This window comes from Peromyscus californicus, unplaced genomic scaffold (assembly GCF_007827085.1).
Source record: "Peromyscus californicus insignis strain IS unplaced genomic scaffold, ASM782708v3 Scaffold_12__1_contigs__length_115047231, whole genome shotgun sequence".
NCBI lineage: Eukaryota > Metazoa > Chordata > Mammalia > Rodentia > Cricetidae > Peromyscus > Peromyscus californicus.
In genome coordinates, this window is record NW_026294413.1 from 104,174,480 (window position 1) to 104,198,252 (window position 23,773).

Consider the following 23,773-nt stretch of genomic DNA (forward strand, 5'->3'; position numbering starts at 1 on the left):
GTCTCTCAACAGAAGTTAAGAGTAGTCCTAGAACTCAGTTGTTCTGAAAGGCTGGAGGGTGTGTGTGTGTGTGTGTGTGTGTGTGTGTGTGTGTGTGTGTGTGTGTACACTCTGGTGGTGGGGTGAGTTCATGGAAGCTGAGTTTACAAAGCATGCGCAGTTTTTTGTTTTTTAAGTGGCTATTTTGGGCTACAATGACAGGGGAACCTGATGTTCCTCAGGCCACCCACAGCAAGGCTACTGTCCCACACCGGTCTCTGGGGCTCAGAGGCAGCCTCCCACTCGCTCTGATAGAGCTGCACCCTTCTCCCCGCCCCTCCCCTCGCCAGCCTCCCAGGGTGGCAGCCTGAGTTCCAGGACAGGACCAGGCACAGCAGGAGCCTTCCTGCAGCAGCTATGGGGTAAAGCGAGGCTCCCCCGGCCAGCGGCCAGCGTGAAGTTTTCCCACCGCGGTGCAGGTGGGCCCTGCGTGAGCACGAGTTGGTGGGTGCATGGTGGTGGTGGTGGGGTTCCCTGCCCCCTCACCCCACTCCGCGGCACAGCACCCTCCTGGGGAGCGCTCCCCCCCCCCCCCCTTAGCCCGCGTGTCCCTTTAACGCGCGCGCTCGTCAAGGTCCTCGCGTCCCTCCCCTCCCTCCGCCGTCCAGCCTCGATTTCCCACCTCCCCTTCCCTTCTCCTTATCCCGCGGTTGCCCCCGCCGGCTTGGCCCGGGACTCAGCTGTCACTTTACTTTTGCGCGCGCACGTCACCGGACCCCGCGCGGGCACGCGCCGGCGGGGGCGGGGCGAAAGCGCGGCGCGGGCGCGCGGGCGCGTCACCGCGAGGCCGACGTGGGGCTCGCGCTGTCGCGGGCTCTCGGGGCGGGCAGGGCGAGCGCGCGCTTGGGCGGGGGCGCGCGCGGACGGCCGGGTGGCGGCGGCGGCGGCGGCGGCGGCGGCGGCTCGCGGAGGCGGCGGCTTCACTCCGGGACTCGGCGTCGGAGCCGCGGCTGGAGCGCGGGCGGCGCCGCGAGGTGAGTGGGCGCGGGCGGGCGGGCGTGGCCGCGGCCCGGGCCGCGGCGTGGGGCGCGCGGGGACCCCACGCGGCGAGGGGCAGCCCCGGCCAGATCCCCGCCCCCGCCGCGGCCTCGGCTCGGGCTCGCGCCCGCGGCCCCGCAGGCCTCTCTGGCCCTGCGCGTGCCCGCCGGGGCCCGCGCGCCCCTCCCCCCCCCCCCGCAGAGTGTGGCCCTCCTCCGCCCTCGAGGACCCCTCCCCTCCCCGCCCGCGCCCGCCGCAGCCGGGAACTAAGTCTCCGCAAAGTCCAGGATGGATGTCGCGGTGCAAAGTGCCCGGCTGTCCCGAGCTCTTCCCTAATTGCATAATTGCTGCACGAGGTGTCCGTGGGGGCGAGGGCCCGCCCGGGAGCACCGGCTGGGTGTGTGCGTGATGCCCCGGGGTGGGGGGCGTCGCACTGGTCTTTTGTAATGTCTGGTGCTTGGCACAGTTTGGCTCCGAAGCCGGTTTTCCCTCTGGCTTCTCTGCAGCCCCCACTGGCCTGATTGGAAACTGGATTTCCCCCTGTCCCCCCACCCTCACCCCCCCTCTTCGCTCCTAATGTTTTGATCCATTTACCCTTTTCCAATTTTAATGAACATAAAGCCTGGCTCCTTGTGGCTCTTTTCCCACGACTAACCAGAAATGCCCAATCCATCTTCCCTAAAGGAAATTAAGGCCGCATTAGAGACATCATCACCCTGGGCTCCGTGGCTCTTGGACCCGTTTGCTGGTTTACAGGACTCTTATACCCCTACCCCTGTGTTGTGTAATTTTGAGGGTCTTCGCAAGTATTTCCATTTTAAAGTACAAAAGGATGTGTTAGGACGCACCTCTGATTACCTTACTGTTCAGAAAGGTTTTTAAAAGCTCGTCTTAGTTTTAAATCCTTGGATTTTTGAAAAGCACGCTCTGGAAATGTGATAATCGAATCTGAATCTTGGGAATCCAAATATTTGTCTTTACTCTGGCAGTTGGGATGCTCCTGGGCGCTTTGCCGGTTCGTATGTGGGCGATGATGAAGATGGAGTGTTTTCATATGTCATACCTTGAGCTGTTTCCCCCAGGGAGCAGCTCACTTCCCCCCAATCGGGTGCTCTACTGTCGTCTTCCGCATAAACACCTTTTCAGTCGTTTGAAAAGCTGGATAGCGCTACATGTTCGGCATATAATATACAATATTTTACATTTTGGAAAAGTTTAGAAATCCCAAGTAGAAAAACTACAGGATGCCGATGACAAGTTCACATTTTCCTGTTTTAGTGGCTCAAATGAGTACTTGCTGTTTCAAGCTTTTTAAAAATCATGACATTTGTTGGTTTCGTCAATGGGATTTACAGCCAGACTCTTTTGTTTTTATGGAACAGGTGAATTTGACTCACTCTGCTGGTAATTTTCAGAGTATAAGCACAACATAGAGTACCTAGTGAAGAAGGCTTAGAAAATTAGTGTGTTTAAATTCTTTAATGTGTTTTTGGAAAATCCACCATATTATTTTATGTTTAGTTAGGAACCAAGGTTTACTTTGAATCTGCAATAAAAATACCACTTTAGGTATCTTAAGAACTTTGAAGCTGTCATTGGAGGATATATTTGTATTTAGAGCCCTGGAATTTAGCTTCCTTTAGGTTAGGTAATTGTATGGAATTAACTCTTCAGGAATTAATTTTAAAGTGCCTGTAAAGATAATATTTTAAAGTTCTAATTCAGGAACTTATTTATACTTTAGAGAGACAAGACATCAATTTTATACATATTTAGTTAATTGGAATGATCTATAGAGTATTATCTTTCATAAAAATTAATTGTGCCTGAGTGTGCAATCACTTTGTTCCATATTTTTTTCTGTAATCAAGGATTCAGAAAACACTCAGCAGACATTCCTTTAATTCTTGATATTTAAAAAAAAGATGCAAAAACCTTTATTTCTAAATGATTTAATGATTATCAGTGGCCTTAGGTCGATTTGTCCTTTGTAGGTACACTTTGGATGAAATGAGGTATCTTAGATCACAAAATATCAATAATTTTTTAACTGTAAAACTATAGAAATTATGCTTCTATTGAGACATTTAAATACACTCTGTGGCAGTGTTTTGGATTGAACCCAGGCCTTCACATATATGCTAGATAAGTGCTCTACCACTGAGCCACACCCCCCAAGACTTTGAGTAGTATTTTTAGTAGTTTTATCTTCTGGTATTCTGTAGTAGTTTATGAAATTTCAGTCTCAGATGATGGCATTTTACATCGTTGAGTAGTCTAGTCAGTAATTATGTAGTTGACACATTATTAGGTGTGTGTAAATGTACCTAAAGAACACTGGATCAGTGTGCGGCTTTATGACTGACTCAGGACAGCTGTGACTTGACGTAGCCGCCATAGCTGGGACTTCAGTGTAAGGGAACTATTTTTCCATGGTTTCTGTGTTTGCCATGTGATGGATCGCCTCAGGTTTAGGATACATAAAACAATTTTTCACTGATTTCACATCTCTTAAAATTTTGCCAGCAGCATCTTGCCCTGAGAGCATCTAACCCTAAGAATGCTTCCCCATCCACCTGCTCTATCTATCATACTATAGTGTACACATTTACAAGGTTTTTAACTTTTGGTATATTTTAACTCAAAGAAGTAAGCTGAAAAAGAATACAAATATTAAATCCAATAATAAGAACGTTAAAGTCATATAAAAAATGGAGGAAAAACCAAGAAATATATTCAGACTTTTAGAGCTAGACATGAAACATACTGACATAAAATTTCAGTATTCTATTAAGTGACTTTATTGCTCATAAAAGGTGTCGTAGTCACGGAGAGTGATGCTTTCCATTTACAGAAGAGGCAGGAGAGCAGTCCCAGTTTCCTGTGAGTGTCCGAGAGCCGTTTGGACAGGCACTGCTTATTTGTCGTGGACGGAGGAACTGTTAGGGCTGAGGGTGGGAACGCAATGTGTGGTGTCTTTGGATGCTTTACCTCTGTGCTTCCTGATTCTTCCAGTCCTTTGCTGTGCGTATATGTCCTATAAAAAGAAGTTTGTCTTATAAAACTTTCAGTCTGCTAAAGGCCAGTGTTAACAAGACACCATGGTTTTGCGTGAACTCGAGGTTGAACTGATGATGTATGTTGATCAGAGTTATTGGGTCATGCCTTTGGACTAGGTAATGAAAGTAATAAATTGTGTTTTAAGTGAGGCTTTTGTTTTTGTGTGCACTGAAACATACTCTTGACCCTATCAGGAACAGTTTTATTTCAAAGTCTTAATTTAAGAGTAACCAAAAAGGGTCTTTTTCAAGAGGAATTTAGATACATCTCTCTCTCTGTCCTTCTGTGTATATGTCTCTGTCTCTGTCTCTCTGTCTCTGTCTCTCTCTCTGTCTCTGTGTTTTGATGGTGATGGTGATGGCATTAGTCACAGGCAGTCTCGTTTTTCAAAGGCATGTCTGAGCCTTAGCTATGACACCCAAAGTGATGACTGGTGACTTGAGGCTCTGTAGAGTCTGGCATGAGTTTTGTGAGTTCAGTTCTGGGTCTGTCAGCTTGTTGGGTTAGACAGGATGTGATCGTAAGGATCAAACTGGGGCTGATTATGATGGAATGAGATTGGAGAAGGGATATCCTTTTCACTCAGTGCATTTTTGTGTCTGCTATCTAGGTTATAACGGGTACCTGGGTATCAAGGTATTGAGGAAATTGAGTTGGTAATCAGAGCTGCTCCAGGAGCATGAACTCAGAGCAAAGTGAATTTCCAACCTCGAGGACGATTTCCTCCAGACTGGGAAAAAACCGAACCCATCAGTGTCTCAGGGCAGTCTCTATCTCTTGTGAAACAGGGCTGCTTAGCGGAGCTGGGTCAGTGCCCACACCCGCCTTAGCCTCGGTTCTTGTTTGCAATCACGTGGCCTCTGTTCTGTTATCACAAAGGTTACTTAAAACAATTTCCCAGCTTAAAGGATTTTAACCTTGGCTCAGCTCTGAGGATGTATCGATTGGATGTGAGCATGGCAGTGCCCCCGTTTCTCAGCCCTGGGCCTTTTTGTAATGACTTGCCAGGACACTTTGCAGGTCTGTGTACCTGTCCAGACTTCTCATAGCTGAGCACAGAGCGCTTAGCCCAATGCCTGTAAAAATTAGACTCTCACTCCATTTTCTTTCTCTCTCTTTTTAAAAGATTTATTTATTTTTATTTTCTGTGTATTGCTGTTTCATTTGCATGTGTCTGTGCACCCCATATGTGCCTGGTGCCCGGGGAGGTCAGGAAGGGTGTCGTATCCTCTGCGCTGGAGTTGCAGCAGTTGTGAGCCACCGTGTGGGTGCTGAGAGTGGAGCCCAGGAGAGCTCTCTGGAGAAGCAGCCTGAGCTCTTAACCGCCAAGCCACCCCTCCGGCCCCTCCTGCTTTGTCGTATGCCAGTGCTTTGGAGATGCAATTCACCTTATAAAATTAGCCTCCTCCAATTTTGTATATTCTGGAGCTTGAACTCTGCTGAACATGCACTCTGTCCAAACTATAGCTCCACCTTCTTAAAATGTGCAAGTTAGCCTGGGGGTTGTAGGTAGCTCAGTGGTAGAGTGCTTGCCTTACGTGATGAGACCCTGGTTCAGTCCTCAGCACCTCAAAAACAAAGCAGACAACCCTGAGGCTTTCTACTCTGACCACCACTTAAGAACATTATTATCGCTCCAAGGAAACTTTCTGCCCATTAAAAGTCACTTCCCTGTACTCTGTCTCTATGTCCCCGTGGATTTACCTCTCTGGACATTTCTTACAAATGAGCTTGTGCAGTCTGTGGTCCTTGTGGCTGGCTTCTCCCACTTAGCGTAAAGCTTCAAAGTCTTCCTGCTGAAGCATGCACGTACCAGACTTCATTCTTTTTCATGGCTCAGGTACATTGTCATGTGATGCACCACGCTTTACCCATCAGTTGGAGAATGAATTGTTTCCACCTTTTGTCCTGTGAATAAAATTGCTACCCATATTTGTGTCTGAATTTTACATGAATTTGTAGAAGAAAAGTTTCGGTGACCCCCAGAGTTACTTGTTTTGTAAGTAGGCAACTCCCCTTTTTATACCGAGTTTTACTTTTGTTTCTTAGGCTCCTTTTCTCTGCATTCTGGGTGTACCTTGTTGTCGTCCCTCCCACAGCAGGGTAAATGACGTTTCCTCCTCTAATCCAGGACCTAAAATGTCCACTGAGGCACAGAGAGTTGACGACAGTCCAAGCACTAGTGGAGGAAGTTCTGATGGAGACCAGCGGGAGAGCGTGCAGCAAGAGCCTGAGCGAGAGCAAGTTCAGCCCAAGAAGAAGGAGGGGAAGATATCCAGCAAGACAGCCGCCAAGCTGTCAACCAGTGCCAAGAGGTACCCAGCCCCGCCAGCTTTGCAAAGTCTGCTATCGCGGTAGCACCTTAAACGCGTGTTCTCACTTGTATTTAGTCACTTTTCTGGAATGAAGGTCATAGAGTTTATAGATTTTCCCCCCTTTAATATGATTTTTAAATGTGTTTTTAATTGTGAAAAACTTTTAAAAGCCAATTTAGAGTCATGGCATATTATAAAATCTGCACTTGTAGTGTACTGATATATTTTTATCTTGTTAGAAAAACATGAGCAGGACATTATAAAAGTATAATTTGATTTATGGTTATTTGATCATGAATGTGTTTTTCTGTTCACTAACACAGAATAGACATTGAGAATCTTGTGATTAGGGCTGGGGAGTGAGGAGATGGCTCGGGGTGAAGTGCTTGCTGCTGAGTCCAGATTAGTATCGCCCGTATAAAAACTAGGCATGGTGGGGCACATCTGTAACCACAGTGCTCTGAGTGGGGTGTGGGGGAGAAGAGTGGAGGGAGTGTGTGAGTGTGTGTGAGTGTGTGTGTGTGTGTGTGTGTGTGGGCGTGTGTGTGTTGGACACAGGTAACTCACTGGCCATCAAGCCTTGTTCAGCCAGTGAGCTCCAGGTTTAGTGAAGAGATCCTATCTCAACAACAAAAAACAAACCAGGATGGACAGGGAGTGATAGGGAAGATAACTGATGTTGACCTCTGGCACACACACATACACACCCACATTCTCTCTCTCACACTCACACTTGTGCATGCATTTACACACATACATAACTATTGAAATCATTATGAAGTGATAATTTAGTCTCTTACCCTCCCAGTTGGTAAAATCAGAAATGCTAGTCTTAATGCATCTTGATTTCATTACGTTATGTGGGGTTGGTCGTGATGCAGGTTTCCCTCTCCCTAGAGAGAGGATAGATCTGGAAAGGAGGTACTTGGATGATGCTTTATCGCTACTTCAGTCTCTTACAGTGATTGGCATGTCGGTGGGCTTAGAGGGAATCTGCTTTGATAACATTATATTATATAGCCTATTGCTTGGAAGATAATTGAAAGGCAGATTACATGCAGTGGGCTCATGCTGGCTCTTGGTTTTTTGCTCTTTAATACCTTTTTAAAGCATAAACATAGCAAATAGGAAATGCAGGTGTTAATTTAACTTTCTTCTCACCACTTGTAACTTCTGGTACGGGGAAGTCTGAATGTAGAATGGTGGCTTTATAAGCCGTTGGACGATATGAATTAGGGAACTAACTCCTTTCCTAAAAACCAAAGACTGTGAGTCCTCCTAACTGAGTCCTATCCACAGGCCTGGGGTGAACCTTTGTAGGCTCTCTGGTGAGAGTAATGGAGACTGGTCAGCAAGACATTCAGCCTAACTAGATGCAGGGTATGGAGCCTTCGATAGCATGCTGTGATGTTGGGATCTGCAGGTGTTTGGGGCCACGGTCATAGCTGTCCTGGATGCATGCAGCCTCTGCATTCCTGCCTGAATATTCACTTGTTACTTGAGGATCTCTGACCACTGTCGAGGGAAAATGTAAACTCAGATAGCTTTAGATATTTACCAGTTGAAATGGGAACACGCTAGGTTGGGAAAACGTTTCTGTTTCTTTTTGCTGTCATACTCTATGTCCAGGGGACCTCAGCAGGGTGACTTTTCTCCGCCTATGGTACATTGCAGACACTCGCTGATTGGCACTAGGGTAGGGTGAATAAGAAAGGCCTGGAGTGGAGAAATGTAACATTTAGGTAAAAGCTGGTTTGGGGTGGATGGGTAAGACTGTCCAATCCAGATCTTAAGCAGTTCCATCTAGAAATTTGAATCCAGCCATGAGCTGCTGACAGTGAAGGTTTTCAGAGCTGCTTTAGGCAGGAGGGAGAGAGCACCAGAAAGGTCTGTGGGGAGTGGTCCTGCTCACTTGTCCTCCGCTCCCCTATGACAGGCAGAGGAGAGAGAGGACCAGACGGGTGGGTCTCTGGGGAGTGGTCCTCTGCTCTCCTGTGACTGTTAATCACTAGAGATTTCTCATTTCTTTAGTTGGGAGCATCCCTACAAAAAAATCCACAAGACAAAAATCTGTCTTTGAAAGAAGGTTTAATGTTTAATGGGGACCTTTTAGTTCCTTTTACTATAGTATTTTAGAAAGCACACCCTAATGATTCCATGAATAAATTATGGAAGAACTCCCACCCCCTTTTTTGTCTTTTTGAGAGAGGGTTTCTCTGTGTGAAAACTGTCCTGCCTGTCCTGGAACTCACTCTGTAGACCAGGCTGGCCTCAAACTCACAGAGCTCTGACTGCCTCTGCCTCCCAAGTGCTGGGACAAAAGGCGTGTGTAAAAGACCCTTTTTAAATAGGGGATACAAAGCTGTAGAGATGGTTTGCTGTGCTTCGTCCTGGTTGATACCCAATAGGAAATAATACTAATACTGCTCCAGTGAGCGGTAACTTTTAGCTGCTTCCTAGAGAAAACAGTCCCTTCATTGGCAAAATCATTGACTCTGTGATTTGTCTGTATAAGGTGGCAGCATGTGAAGCCATTGACTGTTGGGTTTATGTGTAAAAATGCTGCTTGGTTGCTAAATTGTTTATATAGAAAAGTAAGGGTTGTTTTTAAGGTTCTAAAAATGTGGGGAAATTGAGAACTGTGGAAGAGAAAGGGGCCCGCCTTCACACCATGTAGCACGGACCCTGTGCCTAGGCTAGACAGCTGACTTACTTCTTGCTGTCTTAAAGCTTTAAGCTTATTTCAGGAATGAGGCTTTCCTTTGGTACTGGGGTTTCACTTAGGACCTAAAATAAAATTTTAGTTTGTATTTTAAAAAACGAGTCAATATTTAGATGAAGAGTTTTCCTAGGCGCTATCATTCTGTGAGATAAGCAGTAGCAGTTAAAGCTTGTAGTCAAGAGACAAGATCTGCTTGGAACCCAGATTCTGATACTTCATAGCCCTCCGACTTGATCACAGTTTAGTGTCTCTAGCCATACTTTTCTCTTGCTTCAGAGTGGAGATGTGCTTGAGCTAGTCAGACTGGCTAGAAACTTAGTATAAAGCCCAGGCTGGCCTTGAACCTGAAATCCTCCCGCTCCAGGGTCCCAAGGGCTGGGATTACAGGTATGCTGCCATGCCCACCTCACTCAGTTTTCTCTTTTGCAAAATTAAGATAATGGTGCCCTCCTCAGAGAGTTGTCATGAGTCTGTATTTTGCTTGCAGTAAGCTCTTGAAAACGGGTGCTGTCGGTTAGACTGCACGCCAGGTACCGTCGGCAGGGATATTTTTCGGTTCCGTTTGGTGCAAGCGTTGACACAGGGAAGCTGCTCTTAATCTCGAGGACTTAGTGTTGTTATTCTAGGGCTACTCGGATGCTGTAATTAACCCATTTTGTAGTAACTCAGGCAAAGTGCTTTTCACTTAGAGGCTCAATGACTTAGTGAATTGTAATGCTCGAATTTTAAGATTAATAATTACTGTAATAAATCTACTATAATTGTAGAATTAATGTGTTATAGAAATGTTTCCTTAAAATATCTTGTTTTTGAGGTATCACAAAACAGTGCTCTACACATTCAAGTATTGGAACAACAGCACAAACTTGCCTTTCTTTAGAGTCAAGAGGGAAGGTTGTATCTGTGGCACATTCCCTTTGAGAACAGTTATCTGAAAGACTGGTGTGTTCCTACCACAGTTGCTTCTCTCAAAGTGTCTACACTGCTTTGTGATATTCGCAAATATGTAGTTGGACAGTTATTGATCTCTAAAATGACAAATACATACAATTTTTATTAAATTACTAGTCAGTTTCATAAAGCATCTATTTTGAGGTCCTCATTGAATTGACTCTGCCTCTTTCACACTGATATTTGAATAAATATGAGTTTCAGATTACATTCATTTCCAATTAGTTTTGCTCAGAGTTGACATTGTAATGTTACTGGACTTTCAGTGTTGTGCCGTTCTAGAAGGAGTATTTGGTTTTCAACTTCAGTGTTTGTTAGGCTGAAAGGTGGATTTCAGTACGTTCTGGTGTGGTCTTTTGGTCTGTGATGGACTCATCAAAGTTTGCTTGTAATGACTGTGTTTTCTTGACGTGTCCATTTTAAAGCCTTCCCAGGTTGTGCAGTCGGCAGGCATTTTGCAGTTGATGCACACACTTACTTGATGATGTGTCCTGAGTCAGTGGCTCTTAAAACGACAGGCCTGGTACTCACCAGCATTCAGAGCTAAATTCTAGGCTTATGTGCAATGGGAGTTTTGTTTTTTTTGTTTGTTTGTTTTTAATGTGCAATGGTAGTTTTTTTTTTCCCTAGAGACTGTTTCATCATTAAAAGTATGAAAATAAAATTAGTGTGATGTTTTCTTGAGAATAAGCTGTCTGGGAAGGAGATGCTTAGTTGGTTAGGAGTGCTGATGTCTTAAGGTGTGCAGTCTATGGGGGATATAGAAGTCTAGATGTGGGGGCTGGAAAGATGGCTCAGCGGTTAAAACAGCCTACTGCTCTTCTGAGGGCCCCAGTTCCATTCCCAGCACCCATGCCAGGCCCCTCCCAGCCACCTGTATCTGTAGCATCAGGAGATTTAACATCTTCGTTTGGCCTCCTTGGGAGTCTGCACACACATGGCTTATACAGAAGTAAAAATAAAATCTTAAAAAAAAAAATCAGGCCCAGCACTGGGAGGCAGAAGCAGGTGGATGGATCTCTGTGAGTTCAAGGTCAGCTAGGGCTACATAGTGAGACCTTTTTAAAAAAAAAAGGAAGAGGAAGAAGAAGAAAAAGTGAAAGAGAGAGGGAAGAAAGTCCAGGCACAGTGAAGTCTTAGCTGCTAAGGCTCCACTTCCCTGGCTTTAAGCCCAAGTGTTCTTGCTGTGCTGAGCCCTGGGTGAGTGAGTGAACTTTCTCCAACCCAAGATTTGTGTGTGTGTTGTACATGCGTACTGTCGTACTGTTTCATTTTTCTGAAGTGTATTCATAGAGCCCCATCCTATCTAATTTTGGTTCCTCAGTTGAGTCTGAATGAATTATGATTACTAAGCACCCCTTCCCATACCTTCTTTTTTTTTTTTTTTTTTTTTTTTTTTTTTTTTTTTTTAGCACCCAATAGCTTCACAGATTGATAGCACTCTGCTCATACACTCCTGCAGCAAGGCATCATGTTAAGTCAGGTAAATTGGCAAACAGGTAAACTTGGCTTCTGGCTGTCTAGGGAAGTGTGTGCACTTGCTAACTTGCCTATCACAGAATCTTGGGTTATATCATATCAGATGATAGGAATTAGATACAGTCAGTTGCCTTGTTGACTTACGGCCAAGACAATTGTATGTTAAAAAGTCACCTTTTAGTTTGCCTTAGGAGATAATTGTCTCAGTCTTTCTTCTTGCTTTTGTGGAGTAACCAGCCTTAGATTCCTGTCCTGTAAATAAGGACAGATAGAGCAGTAACAGAGAATTCTGTGTGATTTAATTCACTCTTGTGGCCTAGGATCATCATGTGAAAGGGTGAAGTACTGAGACTTTGTCATTGTTCCTCACCCCAGGGACAGTACATGAAGCAGCTATCCTCCTTACTCCTTAGTAAGACGGAGATACTTAATAGATACCACAATCAGAGGTTTTGGAGATAGAATTGGATTGCTGTCATTTAATACAGCAGGACACCTTGTAATTGTTCAGATAGCGATTCTTTGTATAATTCTTTCTGTCAAGAGAAACAGCCATTCTTAGGTGATGGTAGCTCAAAATACATTGTAATATATTGACTTATTGCTTAGAGTTGTCGGATTTATCAGGAAATTACTTTTTATATTGAATAATATATGGAATCATGGATGCTGGGAGAGAAGTTTGGGTTCTTTGGGGGAATTCTCTGACAGGAAATTATGATTTTTGTCAAATTCTTTTCTTTCTTTCTTTCTTTCTTTCTTTCTTTCTTTCTTTCTTTCTTTTTTTCTTTTTGTCTGTTTGTCTTTCTGTCAGTCTTTTTTTTTTGGTATTTCAAATTGGGTATTTGAAAATCCTAATAAAATTCTTTTAGGTTAAAATAGTTTTCAGCTGGATGTGACTGGTCCAAGCCTGTAACCTTAGCACTTCCGAGTGTGAGTTCAAGGTCAACTGGGCTGCAGAGCTATACTCTGTCTCAAAAACAAGCTGCTTTCGTTGTTTAAGGGTGCTCTTTGAATGCTTCTTGTTTCCTTTTTCTAATTTTAAAAACAGTTTATAGAAGTCACTCAGGGGCTGGAGAGATGGATGACTCAGAAGTCAAGAGCATTAACTGTTCTTGAAGAGAATCTGAGTTTGGTTCCCAGCACCCACACGAAGCACCTTACCACTGTCTGTCACTCCGAGGGGTTGGATGCCACCATCCGATGCCAGAATAGGGCATCAGATCCCCTGAAACTGGACATCAAACATTTGTGAGTCACGTGTTGGGTGCTAGGAACCGAGGTCCTCTGCAAGAGAAGTGAGTGCTCCCCAGCCCGCTGTGGTGGGATTTATTAGCTGTAATTGATTTGACCTCATCCAGGGCCAGCATTTGTGATGTTTACGTGCTGTAGTGCAGCCGCAACCTGTCTTCTGTGCAGTCTGTTAGTAAGAGATCAACCAGTTGTACGGTGTGAATGGTCGACGAGTTAGATTTCCTGCAAGCCCAGTGTGATTCCTGAGCTGTGCATTAAGTCACATCAGACCATTTAGACAAATAGATCCCTTCACATAACATCTCGTTTTGATTAAAATGTATTGCATTGAAATTTCCTTCATACTTGATTTATGATTTCTTACATGAGTTTCTTTTCCGTTTGGGTTTTTAATTTTGTTGTTGTTGTTGTTGTTTTCTGTCCCTAAATCTTTTATTCATTAATTTTTAGTTTTATTTTTTTGGTGGTACTGGGATTTAAACCCAAGGCCTTAGATATTCTGGGTAAGTGCTATTCCACAGAAGTACACCTCCGTCCCTTTTATTATGTTTTCATACACTCTAAAGCTTCCTTTTGCCAATTCCAGCCTGTGCGGTTTACTCCCTTCAGGCCCTTTCGTTTGTAGTTTGTTCTCTGGCGTTTTTGTGCTCTGTTTTCCTGAATGGGGGATGTGAGTCGGTGAGTGCTCAGCTTGCCGTAGTTAGCCTGGACTCACTCATTTCATTTTGAAAGTCTGTTTTATGGTTCTTTTCAGGCCTTTGATACTTGTTGACTTTTCACTTTTGAGTCCTACTTATTCATATGCAAATGGTAATTACAGAGTGCTAAAGATAAAGGGATCACCGAGTTTGTGTTTGTTGGCCTCTTCCCTTTATAGAAAGGAAACTGAGGCACACAGAACAGGTGAGAGCTGTGTCTTAGCGTGTTGTCCAGAGCCAGTGGCCTAAAGGAGAATTAAAATGAAAGTTTTTTGACTTTATCAGTCTTGATCTCCCAAGTGTGGATTAGAGCCATGAACATTATATTTGTGTTGCTGTTTCTTTAGGAAGTTAGTAGCAGTCCTGTGGGAGGAATCGTGTTTACTTTAGTAGTTCCATTTGTTGGCTTAAAATATATATAGGAAGAGGGTTGGCAAGATGGCTCAGCAGATAAAACATTTGCCACCAAGCCTGACAAGCTGAGTTTGATCCCTGGAACCCACAGGAAGGAAGGAGAAAACTAATCTCCCAGCTTGTACTCTGACCGTGTGTGTGTGTGTGTGTGTGTGTGTGTGTGTGTGTGTGTGTGTGTGTGTGTGTGTGTATTTGTGTGTCAGAATATAAAGGTTCACAAAAAATAAATGTAAACAAAGATATAGAATGAATTAGTTTAAGCGTGAATGTTTGTTATTTAAATCTTTTTTAAGGTACTTTAGTTAGGTGTCACTCATACACTATCTTAATTATCCAGCTCTGCTAATAATCTCACTTATAAACAAAGCTGCTTTTGAGAGTGCTTTATTTGTTTTAACAAAACTTAGGTATGAACCGTAGTTGAGAGTGCCAGGGCTGCTCAGAAAGCAGGGGGCCACTGCTAGCTTCTCTGCATGCACATAGGATGTTAGGTGTGGTTACAAATCAAAGTAGGACACTATGCATGAGTGGGTTGGAGGGGTAGCTCATTAGTGCTCTGTTTGACATCTGTGAGTCCCTGGGTTCCATTCCCAGCAGCCCTACCCCCAACCCCCCAACAACATAAGGATATAGGCAAGTTTAAAAATATTTTCTTTCTTCATGTCAGGCTTATGCAAGGACATTAAAATACTGCATGCAGTATCCAGGTATTTCTAGCTTGAAAGCTGAAGTCTGCTGTGACTGTTACCAGTGTCTGCATCTCGGGGGGAATGAGATACTTATTTTTTATCAGTTGATTGGATCAGCCAAGATGCTTGATCAACTTAGAATGTTCAGCTTGTTGTCCTAAATGGGGATGTTCTAAGACAAACCAGAAGTTAGAATTTGTATTAGAATTATTATGACCTCTAAATCACATGGCAGCTGCTTATAATTAAACTCCAAATTTTGAGAATGCTATTAATTTTTTCGTTATCTGAATCCTCAATTATGAAATCCTGCAATGGATCCAGCTGCTTGCCTATCTAGAAAGAAAAACTACATAAAATATGTAAAATGGAAAAATTGATTGATTGATTTTGGCCCAAACTGAGGAGAGAGTCTTTCCCAGTCTGCCTTTATCTTCCACAGCATGGCCACCAAGAGTGGAGAGAACGGAAGCCAGGAAGTATACACAAGAGGTTTAGCTTTGGGCTTGCGCCACTGAGCTCAGGGCAATGCTAGAGCTTTGGGGTGGGGTGGGATGGGTGGGAGGTGTTTGCTGTCTCTGTACCAGAGCTCTGTTCCCCGAGAGGAGCTAGAGCTGAGAAAAGCAATTTTCTGTTTTAGGAAAAAAAAAAAAAGAATCCTGATTTTGTGGGTTGATGAAGCCCTAGTATTGCTTCCACTATGGAATAATGGCTGGCATGCCGTTAGTGGATGACCTCCTGTCACCCTGTAGATGTCTGTTTTTCACACCTGGGAGAAAGAGCTCCTCTGTTAGTGTATGTGGCTCTTCCTACAGGACTAGTATTCTCACTAAATGTGTGTGAATGGAAGATGTTGCTGTGCAAGTGCAGCCTATTGAAACAGTGTGAAGACGCTTGAACATGATTTTCCTTGTCTTCATTTTAAAGAATTCAGAAGGAGCTTGCAGAGATCACGCTGGACCCCCCTCCCAACTGTAGGTAAGTACTCCGGTTTCATTTCCTTGACTGTTTTGTAGAAGGTACATTTGATTAAAGAGTGAAAACAGCGAGGTGGCTTGGACTTAAGTAACTGGAGAACAGGGGTAGTGATTGGTTGTGCGCGGAAATTGAATGTAGCCAGTGTGATTGTGCTGGAGTTGTCCACAGTGCGGCTGGGCCCTCATGAGAATATCTCTCATTGGAAGAGGTATGTCGACCTTAAATGATGTCTGTAATGACGTGGAATAGAAGTATGGCTAAAGTGTTTGTTGTTTGATAGTTACTCAGTTGTTGGAAATTGATTTTCAAAAGCACCAAAACACTCACGGGGCTTTTTCATGCTTTACTTTGCGTCTTTGATTGTTGGTTGAACTGAATAATGATGAATGGTTTGAGGCAGTAATAGTGAAAATTTTCTTCTTGTGACTACATTTCCCCCGTTTTTTTCTGGTCAGTGTTTATTTGGAGGAAATAAAAGCATTTGCCCAGAAGTGATTAATACGCAGGTACATGGAGGAAGAAGAGAAAAATAACTTCCTGCCTGTGCTGGCCTCAGGCCAGCGTGATAATTGGATGGTGGCTGTTGGGCTATTTTACGGCCTTTAATTTTTGCTATGGCATGAGGTCAGTATTGGAAGCAGGCCAACATGGAGTTTCCCTGCTTTAAATTGACGGTCTCAAGCACTGAAGGGGAGAGGGCAGATTAAAAAATGACAGCGTTTCCCACGTCGAATGCAGGTGAATTTATTTGGTACAGTTCTGATTTTACCTGTCTTATTTTCATGTGAAAACGAACCTTTTGCAGATGGTCGTATGAATGCGTGGGTCCTTGATGACTTGTTCGGTCCTGGAAAAGTGCTGATGAGGCTTATGTTTGCAGTAACTCTGTTTGGTTCTTTCTGTGAGCATCGTGTGCAGTGTGCAGAGTTACAGGGATAATGTGCGAATGCTGTGCAGTTGAATGAGTCTTTGTGTCAGGTAAGACCGTTTACTGTCCAAATCTGCCGTGCTTGAGACTTAGAGTAAGGTTGCCTCAGGTGACAGAGATTGACTTAGGAAGGAACTCCAGATGGAATTAGATCTTTTAAATAAAATCCATTCTTTCCTGGGATACTATTTGTTTTAATAGTGTTAGTCTTTTTTTTTTATTAAAAAAATAACTATTTCAGCATATATATTCTTTGTAACCTTTAAAAAGCAACTGATTGGTAAATGTATGAACTTCATATTTTTTTGCTTGATTATCACATATTTGATTGATTGATAGTAAATCTGTCCATCTGTATTTCTTTTTGTGGCAGTGGGGGTGGAACTTGGGGCCTTTGGTATGACAGGCAAGCTCCCTACCACTAAACTACATCTCCGCTCACTGTATTTTGAGACAGGATCTCATTATATAATACACACCGGCTTTGAACTTTCAATCTTCCTCAGCCTCCTGAGTACTGGGATTACAGGCATGAACCACTGTGTTCAGCTTACACCAATGTAGTTCATCGAAAATGTGGTTAGTGTCTTTAGAAAGAGAAGTTAGAGGGTGATTAACTTTGGTTTGTTTTTGGCCAGAGTTAACAATAGCTTTGTGGTTGACTTTTAAAAGATACGGTCTACCGACTGACTAAGGAACTAACTTACAGTAATACAACAAATGAATGTTACCTGTGTAACAGAAGAGTCCCTCCCTGAATCTGCGTTCAGCTCTCATTTCTGAAGAAATCTCTCTGTTTCTTATCTGTTACAGATCAGCTACAAAGTCTTGTCTTTTGGGTCCATGGAGAGTTTGTGGTCAGCTCTCACACATGAAGGTGTGAGGAGATGTCTGTGGGTCTGCTTGTTCAAGCAGACAGGGAGTGGGGAGGATTTTATCTATGGGTTATCTGCCTGTGTTGTGGAAGGTGTCACTTTGCACTCAAGAGTGTGGTAGAATCCTGCTTTCTGAGACATTAGCAGACAGTACATAACTGAGTCTGTCTGTCAGGTTAGATAGGGAGGCACGATGAGTTTTGATGCATATTTTAGCGTGATGTCTATTTAAGAAACACTAGGAATCTTATTGAAAGAACAAACACATTTTTTAACTATTACGTAAGCCTTGAGTGAAATATCTATTCCCCCACTCCAGTTACATATTTGGTGCAGACAGCCATATTTGTGTGAGCCATTTCCAGAGGAAATTGTCTTATATAGTATACTCCACCCCACCCTATAGATTTTGAATGATCCTAAATCTTGCTTTATCTCTTTGGTAATAAGGATGAAATACAGTGTTAAACGTGTGATCTCCCAGTGAGCTCTCTGGCAGTTACTTTAAAGAGCGCCTACAGGTGATTTAGCAGACTAAATTATTTTATGTGGGAAGTACATGTTTACACGTGTTAAATTTTCTTTGCATGTTTTGTTCTTGAGAAAAGTAAAAGTAAAATACGTGTTTTTTTTAAATGTGTGTGTTTTTTAAGGCAAGTTAAATTTTTCCTTTATCAGTTTTTTGTCTACAGTGTAAATGTTTCAAAACAATTAACTTTATTATATATCTAAGAAAAAGTTCCTGCTCATAGAATCTGTCTGTGGGTTCATAGCTAGAGAAAATTATACATCCCTTTTGAATTAAAATTTGTATGTGCGATATGGGATCAGAGTTCAACTCCAGTTTTTCTGGGTTGCCCACACCATTTGTTAAAGACAGGACTACTAAGTTATATCCTTTCTCCGCCTCTCTCTCACTGTTTTCTAAGTTGCTGGACAAACTAACAGGTTCCATGATGGCTTTTTCATACATGCATGCCGTAAGACTGTTCTAACTTGTCTCTCTCTCCCACTTGCCCTTCCTGTGATCCTCTTCCAATGGTTCCCCCCTTCTTTCAAAGTCCTTCTTCCTTCTGCTTCCAGCCACAGAGTTCCCTTCATTTTTTCTCACCAAGATGTTTCCCCACCCTATCAGAATTCCCTTTTTGTTTCATGGCCGACGTACATGTATGTGCATGGACACACACACACACACACACACACACACACACACACACACACACACACTTAAATCTAGGTTCTACATGTGAGAACATGTGGTCTTTGAGTCTGCACACATTGCTTGATGTAATAATTTGCAGTTCCATCTATTTTCCTGCAGATGTTATGATTTCGTTTTTCTTCACAGCTGAGTAAAATTACATTGTGTATACGTGCCACATTTTCGCGATCTATTCATTTGTTGATGGACATCTAGGCTGCTTCTTTCCTGACTGTTGTGAATAAAACAGCAATAATGCAGATGTGAAGTCCCTCTGGTGTGTGACTTGGAGTCCTTCGGTTATACTCCAGTGGCCCTGATGGTTTGGATGGTAGTTGTAGCTGTATTTTTTTGAGGAACCTCTGTACTGATTTTCCATCCTGGGTACACCAGTTTACCTTTTCACCAGTGAACAAGGGTTCCTTCCCCCATATCCTCTCTGGCATTTGTTTTCAAAGTAGTGACCACTCTGCCTAGAGTGATGTGGGATCTCAGAGCAGTTTTAATTGGCATTTCCCCCATGGTCAGGGTGTTCAATACTTTTTTTCAAGTATTTATTGACCATTGTATTTCTTCTTGTGAGAACTGTATTTTTAGCATATTAGCCTGTTTATTAATTGGATGATTTATTCTTTAATTCTTGCTGTTCTTTATATATTCTAAATATTAATTCCCTGTGTGATATGTCATTGGCAGAATTTTTTCTCATTCTATAGGCCATCTCTTTACGCTGAAGATCATTTCCTTTGTAATCCCACTTGTCCATCCTTGGGATGATTTCCTTTTCCTGTGCTCCTAATGAATTATCTTGACTCCCTTGTTGGGAATCACTGGGTTGTAAATACAAAGATTTCTTACTGATCTCTCTGTTCTTTCTGTTCATATACCTGTGTGTGTGTGTGTGTGTGTGTGTGTGTGTGTGTGTGTGTGCCAATAACACACTGCTGTCTGGTTAGTGTGTCTTTAGCAAGCTTGAACCAGAACATGTCCATCCTGCACCTGGTGTGCTTCTCTTTATCTCTCCCCATTAGTTCAGGTTTTCCTAGTGGTCACTTCTTCTGTGACACTGTCTCACTGTAGTGACAAGTAAGTTAATGGAGGAAAAAGGATTTTCTAGATCATTGTTATTGAAACTATGAAGGGAAGGTATTTGTGTGTGTGTGTGTGTGTGTGTGTGTGTGTGTGTGTGTGTGTGTGTTTGTATGCATGTATGTATGTGTTTAGGTGAATGCATGAGTGGGTGTGTGTATGTTTCTTGGAACCATATTGTAGAACTGGAAGTCCCTGAGATGTGGTGGTTTCTCTAGGAAGAGCACCCCATTCAGAAGTCTCCTTGTCCTTTCTGGTTGCTGTAAGAGCTGAATAACAGTTTGTGGATGTTGAAGAATTGTTGTGCAACATGTTTGGTCCTTTCATTGCTTGGAGCTTAAGTACCTTGCTCAGGGTTACACAGATAAAAGCAGATGACTTGTATTTAATAAATTCAAGTGTTTTTTAAAATATTTTTATTCTTTGAAAGTTTCATACATTTATACATTGTATATTGACTACATCCATCTACTACTACCTCCTCCAACTCTTCCTAGCACCTCCCCACCTCCTTCCCAGCTGCATGTTCCTTTTTATTTTATGGTTATTAATAACCTTGAGTCCTGTTACTACTCTGCATAAGCACATGGGTATGTGCCCATCCAGCATCCCAGCGGCCACATCCCCAAAGGAGAGTGACTCTTTCCCTCAGCAGTACTCCTCGGAGAGGAGTGGGGTCCCTTCCCCATCCGAGGTGGAGTTTTGACTGTCTTGCTCTAGTGCAGACAGCCATAGCTGCTATGAGCTGATGCACACAAAGCCACATTATGTCCCAAAGTCCGCATCCCACAGCTCTCCTCCCCAACCACCGGTTGTTTCTGCCACTTCTTCCTGGAGTTCCCTGAGCCATGGGAGGTTCATCTAGAGGACCATCCACAGAGTGCACTCAGAGTTATTCGTATTCAGCATTGCGACCAGTTAGAAGACTGCATTAACCCTGCAGGAAGAAAATTCTTTGACCAGGGTTTAGAGTAGCACAGATCTGTGACTATAAACATTTAGAATAGTGCTTGACAGCATGAGCATTTAGCAAAAAAAGTGTGTGTTCCCTCTCCTACTCCCACCCAAGACCCATGAACACATCAATCAAGGGCATTTAACCTTATAGTCCTTTAGGACAGTGGTTCTCAACCTGTGGGTCTAGATCCCCTGGGGGGAAGCATATCAGATATCTTGTATATCAGATATTTACATTACAATTCATAATAGTAGCAAAATTATGAAGTTATTTTCATTGTTATGAAGTAGCAATGAAGTAATTTTATAGTTTGAGGAGGGGGATCACCACAATATGAGGAACTGTATTAAAGGGTCACAGGATTAGGAAGGTTGAGAACCACTCACTCCTTCAAGAATTTAGATTTACACTCTCTTTGCCTTCCTTTTTGTTTTGTTTGTTTTTTGGTTTTTTTTTTTTTTTGGTTTTTCGAGACAGGGTTTCTCTGTGTAGCTTTGCGCCTTTCCTGGAACTCACTTGGTAGCCCAGGCTGGCCTCGAACTCACAGAGATCCACCTGGCTCTGCCTCCCGAGTGCTGGGATTAAAGGCGTGCGCCACCACCGCCCGGCTTCCTTTTTGGTTTTAAAGATGACCCCTTTCATTGCTGGCAGGAATGCATGTCCTGTTCTTTTACCTTTGCCTCAAGGCTGACTTTTCAACCAAGACACAGCCAACATATGGCCTTGCAGGGTGTACATGTTTGACAGGCGGGCCTTCATGGGCACGTGTGTGTGCCCCTTACCTCAATCTGACAACTGATGGACAGAAATCCTTTCCTCTCCAAGCTGTGTTTGATCATGGTTTTTTCCCAGCAACAGAAACTTCACTGAACCAGGCAGATCCAGGAAGCACTACTCTTTCTGTAGTCACCAGAGAAAAGTTATCTTTCAAATCTTCCTTTAGATGATAGTTATCTTCTAATGACAATGCTGCATGATGAAAGGGGCTTTAGTGACCATTACCATTGCTTTTTCTTTGTTTTGCTTTTTCTTGCTTTAAGAACATAGCAGAATGTGTGTGAAAAACATATTAAGTGGTCACACTGGGATTGCATTTTATAATGGCTGTAGAACATTTTATTATTTAGTATGCTCACACATATAACTGGATATTATTTCAGGTTTATTGCCTAAGTACTTTAGATATAAAGTGCCATATTACTTTGTAATATGCAGTGTTTTAATTTCCAGAGTGCTTTGTGTTTTAAGCTATCCTGAAAACTATTTTTGTATAACTAAATTATTTCCTTACAGTGATTATTATGTTCACCAATTTCAATTTTTTTTGAATTAACTGATCATTAATCCACTCGAAGACAAAGATTCCTGTGGGCATATTTTATTTTAAGAACAGTACAAATTTTGATTTTTGCATTTGTGTTATTAAAGCTTTTCTTTTGTACTATTTTTTAAAATTTGAATTTACTTAGAATTGCAAAATTAGAGATGGATAGGGAGAACAGGAAAGAGATATCTTGACAGAGGGAGCCATTATGGGGTTAGGGAGAAACCTGGTGCCAGGGAACCCAGGAATCCCCAGGAACCCACAAAGATGATCCTAGCTAAGACTCCTAGCAATGGTGGAGAGGGTGCCCGAACTAGCCTTCCCCGGTAGTCAGATTGGTGACTACCCCAATTGTCATCATAGAACCTACATCCAGCAACTGATGGAAGCAGATGCAGAGATCTACAGCCAAGCACTGGGCCAAGCTCCTGGAGTTCAGCTGAAGAGAGGGAGGAGGGATTATAGGAGCAGGATGGGGGGGGGGAGGTCAAGGTCATGATGGGGGAACCCACAGAGAGAGCTGACCGAGCTAGTGGGAGCTCATGGATCTTGACTGACAGCTAGGGAGCCTACACGGGACCAAACTAGGCCCTCTCAAATGTGGGTGACAGCTGTGTGGCTTGATCTGTTTGTGAGGCCCCTGGCAGTGGGACCAGGACTTATCCTGGGTATATGAACTGGCTTTTTAGAGCCCATTCCCTATAGTGCAATGCCTTGCTCAGGCTTGATGCAGGGGGGAGGGGCTTGGTCCTGCCCCAACTTGGTATGCCAGCCTGTGTTGACTCCCCAAGGGAGGCCTTAGCCCCTATGGGGAGTGAATGGGGGTGGGGTGGGGTGGGGGGAAGACAGGGGAAGTGGGAGAAGGGGAGGTAGGGGGAACTGTGTTTGGTATGTAAAATAAATTTTAAATAAATAAAAAAATAGAATTGCAAAATTGAATAATGGGGTATCTTTACATGTGTATCCAGGGCGTTATTTGTGCACAATCAGCAAGTTACTCTAAAATGTCTCTGTGCTGGTTAGTTTCTGTTAACTTGACACAAACTCGAGTCAACCATCCATCAGATTGGCCTGTAGGCGTTTTCTGATCCATAACTGATCTGAGGGGACCCAGCTTCTTGTAAGCAGCACCACCCAGCCAGCTGGGCCTGTGATGTTTAAGAAAGAAGCTGAGCAGCAAGCAGTGTGCCTGTGGTCCCTGCTTCTGTTTCTGCCTCCAGGTTCCTGTCTTGAGCTCCTGTTCTGGCTTCCCTCAGTGATGGACTCGTAAGCCACATAAACCCTTTCCCTCTCCCAAGTCGGGTTTGGCCATGGTTTCATCTCAGCAACAGGAATCCAACTGGAACAGTCTCACTGAACCAGGAACCATTGAGTGAGAGCTCCTTTATCACTTGCCATTTCAGATCTTTGTGTGCAGATGATTTTCAGGGTGAATAAGAAACAGGGAAGCATGATTCCTTATTGTGAGGAACTAGCAGGTGTGGGGTGCTCCAGCCTTGGAGGCAGTGGGCATGCTTTGTTAGCGTTTCCCCATTTAATCTTTATGAGGGTAAGTTGAGGCTGACGTTAGTTTTAGACATAGTTTTACTGTCCCTAAGGACACCTACTGAGTAGCAGACCTAGAATTTCATCCTCGGTGTTTCTGACGTCTGAGCTTGCTGTGAGGGTTTGCTTTGCTGTTTCCATAGAACTGCCATGTTATGATGCACTATCGTTCATGATAGAACTGTGTGATTTGAAGCCTGATATAGAGCGGAGTGACCTGGAACTGTTAAGTGGTGATCCAGAAGGGGACGGATTAAGTGTTGGTCCAGAGCTGGT

The 23,773-nt window shown here is 43.5% G+C and overlaps 1 protein-coding gene across 3 annotated transcripts in view; it reads left to right on the top strand.

The window, feature by feature from the left end:
* Window positions 1-347: 347 nt before the first annotated feature.
* LOC128107729 (ubiquitin-conjugating enzyme E2 E2) overlaps window positions 348-23,773 on the top strand; it is a 307,382-nt gene continuing 283,956 nt past the window's right edge. The window contains exons 1-3 of one of the 3 annotated variants that reach the window (XM_052734028.1): window positions 348-458; window positions 6,209-6,392; window positions 15,527-15,577. In XM_052734028.1, coding sequence (XP_052589988.1) covers window positions 6,217-6,392; window positions 15,527-15,577 — 227 coding nt within the window. In that variant the 5' untranslated portion in view covers window positions 348-458; window positions 6,209-6,216. Of the gene's footprint in view, window positions 459-903; window positions 1,014-6,208; window positions 6,393-15,526; window positions 15,578-23,773 lie in introns of those variants that run through there. The other 2 variants (XM_052734027.1, XM_052734029.1) reach the window with 2 other exon arrangements.